Source organism: Trachurus japonicus, chromosome 2 (assembly GCF_045865225.1).
Source record: "Trachurus japonicus isolate A0001 chromosome 2, Traja_1.0".
NCBI lineage: Eukaryota > Metazoa > Chordata > Actinopteri > Carangiformes > Carangidae > Trachurus > Trachurus japonicus.
The window spans coordinates 9,015,053-9,023,835 of record NC_140908.1 but is presented as its reverse complement, the minus strand read 5'-3'; the positions used below and the strand labels follow the sequence as shown (position 1 = coordinate 9,023,835).

The 8,783-nt window shown below is 45.9% G+C and overlaps 1 protein-coding gene across 2 annotated transcripts; it reads right to left on the bottom strand.

Annotated features, from left to right (window-relative positions):
* Positions 1-4,941: 4,941 nt before the first annotated feature.
* Positions 4,942-7,547, bottom strand: LOC146990780 (thymosin beta-12). Of its 2 annotated transcripts, none has more exons than XM_085799388.1 (3): positions 7,489-7,547; positions 6,064-6,188; positions 4,942-5,963 (listed from the first exon to the last, which is right to left on the bottom strand). In XM_085799388.1, coding segments are annotated over exons 2-3 (114 nt in total). In that variant the 5' UTR covers positions 6,176-6,188; positions 7,489-7,547; the 3' UTR covers positions 4,942-5,961. The 2 variants fall into 2 exon arrangements, with proteins under 2 accessions (XP_085655514.1, XP_085655504.1); XM_085799378.1 differs by having other exon boundaries at positions 4,942-5,972; positions 6,076-6,188.
* Positions 7,548-8,783: the final 1,236 nt, after the last annotated feature.

Here is an 8,783-nt window from a genome sequence, read left to right as displayed (position 1 = left end):
GCGCAGTGTGAGCATGTCATTAACCTCGGGGCCTCAAAACAAAGATAAAGAGTTGATAGAAGGAAAGAAAGCCCCTTTTCTGTCTTTTTCATGTTTACTGTACCAACTCTTCCTGCAGGCCATGCAACAAGGCCGACAAAGAAGTAGTGTTGGGAAATTAACGCAGACACACACACAGGCTAAGATTCAATTTTAGGTGCAACTCCACCCTAATGATACAGACTCAAACTGACTAATGTTTGCACCTCTACTGAGAGGCGCTGCTCAGTCCTGATTTAATCTGTAGCAGCACGAGGTCGACACCGTTCCTCTCCATTACAGCAAAAGCGCAGCAACTTCAGCTGCTCCGAGATCAAGTGAGGACTTTTATTTGAAAGGTTCAGGCGCTTTTCCAAAACGCGATCTTCAATCAATAGTTTTGCGCGTGGTTGAAAAGACGTCCTTGGGCGTTTCAGGTGTGATAGTAAATCAGCTTGAGCCGTAGTCGCTGCAAGCTGAGGCACATTCAGGCTGAAACGTACCTGGAATTTTATCTATCCACACATCCATCAGTTACACAGCGTGGGCGCAGTGGCAGCAGAGGAAAACAAAGTTGCCTAATACACGTCAGGGCAGATGCTAATGCAAGTTCCTTTTCAGGGGTCACTCATGGCAACAGGTGCCATTAATCAGATGCTAACAAGCTAGCATCCAATGCACCATAATGCTAGCCTAATATGATGTGTTGTTGATCAGCTGTCAGAGGTCAGAGGTCAGGCCTGAGGAGCTGAGAGAGTCTCCGGTGGTTTTCTGACCTGCTCTGTGCTGTTACATGTTGCCGTTATGCTGATTAACACAACTCAAATAGGAACTTGACATGATTAAGCTTGTTATTAACAAGGGGGCAGTAATTAAGCAGCTCTCTCCTGAGATGCCGGGGCTAATTACCGCTCATTATCACCATGGCACAGGGAGTTTAAGTACGCCACACTTCTCTCAGGTTTCATTTCATAAAGCAGAGATATCTATATCTATATCTGTGCATACTCAGTATAGAAACTTTCTGGTTTGAAATGAGAACATAAAAAGCACCAAATGTGGTTGTCTGGGGGTTTTGGTGCAGAAAGTACCACAGTTTTTTATCATGTGGGGTTTGGTTAAAGAGAAAGCAAAAGTGTCAGGTGTCTGCAGGAGCAACATCATCTTCTGCAAGGAGGAAGAGGCGATGCAGAGTGGCCCAGATCTGTGCCTGCAGCCGGGGAGGAAGTGTCTCCTCTGCAGCGAGGCAGCCGCAGCGGAGGAAATGTCAAAGCTGTCACTGTGCATGAGCCCTCAGGAGAGCAGCCACCGAGAGCTCCTCTGTGTTTACACTTGACCGACCACCAAGGTGACGCATGGGGGGCGGGAGCATCAGTTCCTGTGATTTTTGCTCTTCTCTGCTCACATGCACACACGCATGCACAGCTGCAGGAGCCACACTCACTCTTTTGTTTGCACTCATCACCTCGGAGTGCATGTTTCCCCTGAACGCCTCGTCCGGTCACAGCCAGTGGACCTGACACACTGTGACGCGCCGCACTGCACTGCACTGTCTACTCTGTGCAGCTGCATCGATTCTCTGCAGTGCTTCGGCTAATGCATTTACAAACAATGGGGAACGTGAACACCATTTAGACAGCATTGATCGGGGCCCCACCTGGGGCCAGACTAATAGAGCATGTCTGGGATGATCAACCAAAGCTATAGACAGGCCGCTCAGCCTGATGCTGCCTGTAATGCAGGACCACGCCCGCTCTCTGATTCTTAATAAGCCCGCTCTGCTTTCATGCATCAGTTGATGGTGTAATTAGTGGTCATACAACTGTTTAACGGACTTTTACCAATCCACCGGATCTGATGTAATTATCATTTATGCAACACGAGCACCAGCACTGACATTATAGGTGGAGGACAGGGTTTGAAGCTGTTACTGTGTGTGTAGCCAACACCACGCCTGCTCTTTCTAACATCGAAGTGTTGGCTCCCTTTTATTTCTCAGCCTTTGTGTAGAAAAGTGCCATAAAAATGTTAGTTCCTGCTTCTCCTGCCAACTCCGGACGCAGAACAGCACTTATCTGTAAACACCCTGCACAAAGAGGACGTGACTGATGAGACACTTCGAGGCCCGCACTGTTGCATAAAAACATTTTATACACAGATCGGCCGTAGCAGTAAAACAAGTGACTGGTTTTATAGTTGTTGTATATCCCAGGCCTGTTTTAAAACCCCAGTTTGAATCATTAGTGATTTGATTTAAAACTTATTTGTAGTTCCCTCTAATTTCCAGTAAAGTGAATTCTTGTTCTGACAACCTCACAGATCCTCTTTCAGACAAAACTCAGGGAGATCCCCATCAGGAAGGATCACAGAAATAGAAACCATCTCCCAGAACTCAATGTAATATTAAGCTAATGGAGCGCATTGCAGCTGCTGCACAGATACCATGCATCTCCAAATTAGGTGATTCTGAACTGTACTGATACACTGGAGGATTTTAACAGGATGTTTTAGTCACTTTACTAAAAGTTTGTGTATTATAATTAGAGATACATGTTTTTGTAAAGATTCACTCTACAGCCCAACACAGTAAGAGTCTGTCTGTAATGGACACCATTATGTAACAGCAGTGCATTATGGCTGTTGGATAATCTCCCTTAAATTCAAACCTTATTTAGTTTAAGGACTGCAGGCAGCTTCATCCATATGACGCTGTGCTGTATTAAATTACACTCTGAGGTCACATCCCTATGAGCACACACAGGCCTTGATCCTTAAAGCATGGCTGCTCACATGTTTGTCATCGCCATATGTCGATAGAACAACACCAGTGCTGAGCATTTGTTCCTGATGGCCTTTAACACGGCAGCAGAGGAGGAGACAAATGTTGCGTATTTTCAGCGTGCAGAAAACTCATGTTCTCTCTTTTTTCCCTTCCTTTTATCACTGGTCTCTTGACAGCTGAGACAACCAGCACCCAACAATACAACCACAGACAATCTACAGAGATATGGTTTGGACAGGAAACCATAATAATGACACAAACACGCTGCACACAAACATGTTTTTCCTGTTCAGCCCCTTCTCTCTGACGCAGAGGTGGTGAATCTCTCTCTAAAGCGAAATGAAAGAAACTCATCAGGTGTTTAATGCGCAGTCGATGGAGATGCAGCTCCTGGGTGGGTAGTTGCCATGGGAATCCACGGCGGACAGGACACAGGGTTTGTCTGTGTCAGCGAGCGAGGGGAAGGACAATTGCCTGTAAATCAAGCTGCGTTCGGAGACGACATGCCTGCAGTGGAGACAGATGGTTAAATACATCTAAATAACATCATAATCTCCAGAGCGCTCCGAACACGCCAACAGGACGGGGAGAGAGACAACTCCACCGGGATAACAGGCATCCGACGACTGCCCAACCTCAGGAAGTGACTCAGCAGCAGCAGCTGTTGCCATGGGTTACCAGGCAGGCAGGCAGGCAGGACACCCGTAGGATCTCAACGAGCTTGGTGCTGACACATCTGACAGCCAACCCCCCCCCTCCTCTCCCAAATCCTCCCCCTGGATGGCAGCTCCACCCCATCTGCTGCTCCACCTTAAATCCTTGCCACACACTCTTGAAGGGCTCTGCTGCAGCCATGCAGCATGGCAGACGAGAGGTGGGAGGGGCAGAATTGGGGGGGAGAGATGGGAAACAGGAGGTGTTAATCCCATTTGAGGGAGGACCTGCAAAGTTCTGGCCCTGCGCTAGCCCACTAACCTCCACGTTGACACATCCACCCCTCCTCCTCCTCCTCAATGCAGATTAATGCCTTATTAAGAGCAACTGACTTAACACCAATCCACTTACACTAACATGTTCAGATGTGCAGACTATTACGTAGCCTCAGATCAATCACACCACCGGCCCAGGTAGAAACAGCCATGTGTTCTGCCCCTCTGACGGTAGCTAGTGCTACACCACGTTATGCATGAGTGCAGCATCACAGGAAACATCTGTAACAAAGATGCTCCACCTCCAGCTCTCTTCCTCTCCACCCAGAATGGATTGATCTCCACGTCCATGCTGACTAAACCGATGAGGGGATGTCCTCTTTAAAAAGCCCGGTCATGTTTGAGTTAAATGACAGTGCAGCTCCACGTCGGTAGCCATCTACAGGAAATGTCAGCCTCGTCATGCTAATGACATTAAGGCTTTGGAGGCAGTGGCTAATTTAGGACGGTGGCAGTTCAGGACGAAGGCCGGAGTAAATCTCCCGCTGAGGCTGCACCCGGTTCTGGGTCATGGCACGCGGTCCCATAAGCCACTGTTCACCTATGCATTAAGCCAGCTCATAGATACATGTGGAAAGTTACTGATTCACCCTTTAACGTAAATAGCACAGCAGAGAAATGCTGCAGTGCATCCACTGTCATGCGCTTGTATTAAATAAGACCTTCTGCCTTTAATTTAGCTTAGAGGAGCCTGAAATGATCAAAGCTGCTAAATCCGGACTGTCTGCTTCCTGGATTGCAGTGTAATTACCCTCCATGTTTTTAGCCTCTCTGCAATAATAATTGGCTTTAAAAGTGAACTTCTTCGAGAACAGACCTCCATGACAGGTGGTTCAGCAACTTTCATTTCAATTCCCATCCACACACTTTATCTCCTGTGCCGGTAAATCCCCCTGCGAGGCTCACCGTGGTCACGTTTAAGCCTTCCAGTCAAGCACACAGCCTCATCCCTTAAGTAATGCTGAGGGATTGTTTGGCATCCGAGTGTCAGATAGTGTGAAAAGTGGGTTAGACTAAGACGAGCAGCGCCGAGTGTAAGCTGCAGCAATATTACATAGATGTTCGGAAAAAGTGTAAAATGAGGCTGAGTCCACCTTTAGAGTGCGGTTTGTGATAAGAGCGTGGGATAAACATCTCGAGGCAGCAGCACACTTCTTTAGTAACAAATTCTTTTTTATTACAACATTTCACGGTTTTCCATTTCTGGTAATGGTTTGTGGCAGAGTAACATGACTGCTGGGACTTTTACAAAACTCCAAAGAATTTTGATCTACGGTTGAAAGCAAACACATGGAATCAATTGCCAGTAACATTTTTTTCCTTTTCATCATTTTGAGACAATTCAGAGACAGATTGCAACACGACAGTTATCCCGAATAAGTCATGACAAAAAGGGGCCAAAGTATGGTACAATTTAACCGTAAATAAAAAGGTCCATTTGAGCATCTCCCAGATCTAGATGGAATCCGTTACACTGTTTTCCAATCCTTGTGTACATACAAAAGAAAAAACATTGTGACAGATAACAGTATCAATTTTTGGGGCATTTACAATTTGGCCAGCGTACAAACAAAGTTGTGCATTTTCCGAAAATTAGAAGACGAAAACAATAAAAAAAAACAAAAAAACAAAGCTTGTCGCCTCAGCTTTGGCGCAAAAGCAGCCACACAGGAAGTTGGGTGATGGTGGTTTTTTTGGGGAGACGATGATGAGCTTCCTGGGACGCAGGCCACGCCCCGTCCCCCGGGCCTCTCCTCTGCACGTCAGTGTTGGTGGTTAAGGTGTTGAAGATGAGACATGCACCTTTAAGGACTGTCTTCTGCAGTCCACCACCCCCCCCCCCCTTTCCTTTCCTTCCTCCTCTCCTGCTCTGCCTCGGACGAATCTTCCTCATCTCCCCGACAGAAAGACAAGCGTGAAGGGCGGTGGTGAAGGTGGCGTTCGCTGATGGAGCCGCGGTGGGAGTGGGAGGGACTGGGGGGCCGCCCGGCTGCCCTGACGAAAGACATCATCCGTCCACAGGCTGTGCAGCTTGGTTATGTTTGTCGTTTCATAATTTCGGTTACAAAGTTATACAGCTAAAAGAAGTGACTGAAAACAAGGCAATGCGGGAGGAGGGGGGTGTACAGTGCATGACGGGAGGGAGGGGCTTCACGACGTCGCCGCCTTCTCCTGTTCAATGGCTGGAGAGAAGAGAGGGAAGATATGAGATCCCAATGCAACAGCACTGAAACAGTTAAAAATATGATGTAATGCCTCAACACACACACACAGAGCCACACTTACTTTCTTTTGAAGGCAGGGGGTTCTTCTCCTGCGTCTCTGTCTTCTTCAGCTTGCTCTTGTCGAAGCTGGTCACCTCTGAGATGTCGGGCTTGTCGCTCATGGTTGCAGAGAGTCTGGAAGGAGAGGAGGAAGGAGGAAGGAGACGGTCAGACCTGCAGTCCTCCCCCTCACAGGCATTCATGTGCAAAGTACAAGTACTGATCACCTGTAATCCTGTCTCATCAGAACAAATCCATAAATATAAATATATATATATAGAGAGAAAGAGATATATTCACCTAATGTCAAATAAACTGGTTGTTAAATGTCAAGATGCTTTAAGGAGATAAAATAACAAAAAAACACCATGCATGTGGTCTATACTGACTCCAGATCAGTCGAAGGGCGTTGCCTAAAAATCTTAGTGGTAAAAAAAAACAAAAAAAACATTTGTCCAAACTAAATGCGCAACCGCAGACGACTTCTCCGTCTAAATGTGCGCCTTCTTTTGTTCGCATGCGGTTCTAACCCAGCATGATTTGCCTGAACGATCCAGCCCCGTTATCCAGACGCACACAGCCCGGGATGCTGCACACAGGGAGGGAGACTGCTCCAGACAATGCAGCCGGGTTCAAGGCGTTCAAATCCGACATTTACATAACAATAGGAGTTCCCATGCTGGGCAGAGAGGGGAAAAATATTTCTTTAAAAAAGAAAAAAGATAAAGAAATGCTGCGTATGTGCATATTTTCTGTAAAAAATGAAACTAAAACTATAAAACAAAGCTGATCACATATGATTGATTATTAGTGTCCACTCTGGGGCTTTCCACATGGACGCTGTGCAACATCCGCATTCACTTGTCACGTACTTCTCCCCTTGGGGCGCAATCTGTAGGAACCACCGCCCAGATTTGGCATTTTGCTCACTCATCCTGGTCGTGAAAAAAAAAATCCCAAGTTCATCTCCGCAAATTTCAATACACCCACCAAAAAGAGAGTAGAAAAAAAAAACATTTAAAAAAAAAAAAGGAAAAAAAAGAAAAGTGCCGTGAACGCATCATGGCATCGTTTGGGGACCACCAGACGCATGCAGCTCGAGCGCAAACGCCAACAAAGGGAACAGGCATGATGTGCGTGCATGTGAGACAAAGAGAGGGCAACACATGTCTGCCCTGCTGTCACATCATCTCACTCTGAGCTTCAACGACACAAAACCAAGCTGCGTTCACTGGAAAAACCGAAAACAAATTCACATCATCTCGTTTGTTTTTGCGCCTGGTTTTCTATTTGGCACCTCTTCTCCCCCCTCAAAACTCTGCCCCCACCTCCCCTCATACGCACATAACATTCATCACATTTCCCCACACTCATCTGTCAGCTCCACTGTGTGTTAAAGCTGCAGCAGGTAAATGGCTAAGAAGTGGGTTCTTACCGAAGCGTTGGCTGAGAGGATTTCTGGAAGGTCTCTGGTCAGTGCGGTGCAGCAGTAGTGGTGCGTCTTTGCGCAAGCTTCAGATATAGTCAGAAATATGCTAATGACGCTGACATCACCGGCTCTCATCCATCCTCCTGTGTCCCCCTGCTGGACAGACACAGGCCCTGCATCCTCACATTGAATGCACAGGACTCCAAGCTCCATGCTGTTATCATCCAGAGGGAAAAAAAGGGAGTTTAATGTATTTATTGTGCGTTTTTAGTAAAAGCCACATGGTGCTCGAGGCTATACTCATCTGTTATTTAATCCCTAATACACATGAGCAGCCACTACGTTTATATGTGGCATTATCGCAGCTGTTTCACTTTAAATATTCTACTTATGGTTCAGCATTTGCTCTGAAAATGACTCTAAACAAGCACAAAGTGTTTCCTTCCTCTGCTTTCATCAGAGGCTGCAGATTCATGTGGGAAGGGCGCCGCCTGGTGGCACTGTATCACCCTCCTCCCTCCCCATCCCCTCCCCTCCCACCCCCAGTGGATGAATCATTTGTTTGGTTTATTATTCAGCAGACGAAAGGCCAGTCTGTGCTTCTATTGTTTATCTACTGATAGATTTAGATTTGATTTAGAGGTGGAGAAGGAGGCAGCTGGATGGGTTGGGCTCATCCAGGATAAATCTGAGGGCTGAAATTAGACTATTTCTTCATGACATAATGGTTCGTTTTATTTTTAAACCAGAGGGAAATAAATATTGAGAAAGCTGTAAATGACTCAGACACATGAAAAAAGCATCTTTTTCTGTCTTCTACTAGCATCACTTCCTAGTTTTAAATGATTGTAGTGGAGAAAAATATACAATTCTTCAGAAAAATAGAAATATTCAGGTGCAAATACCTGAAAACTGGATTTCAATGTCATCTTATATCAACAAACTTAATCACTGGTTTGACAAAAATAATTAATCAATTAAAATAATAACGCATCAAGGTCAACTTACTGGAATTTTCCCTCCACTACATCTGGTGAGATCACTTGTTTAAATCAGTGGCCGATGATGTCATGATGATGCCACCGCAGCTATGTCATCTTGCACGTGTGCCGCCCAGGTTGCATCATGGGAGGTGTAGGAATGTGCCTTTTTGAAGCCACTAATGTGGACATCTAATACTAAACAAAGAGGATGCAGGACAGTGTGTCTGTAAGCCATTGTCAAAGCTTTATTGTCAAGGAAACATCTTGTGTTACATATAAAAAAAAAAAATTAAATCACTTTTTTCACCAACTTGTTCT

Excerpts from the sequence above, each read along its gene's own strand:
- LOC146990780 (XM_085799378.1), bottom strand. The coding sequence starts at position 6,175 with ATGAGCGACAAGCCCGACATCTCAGAGGTGACCAGCTTCGACAAGAGC. Across the intron at positions 5,973-6,075 it reads CCCCCTGCCTTCAAAAGAAA|CCATTGAACAGGAGAAGGCG; the intron begins GTAAGTGTGGCT and ends TCTTCTCTCCAG.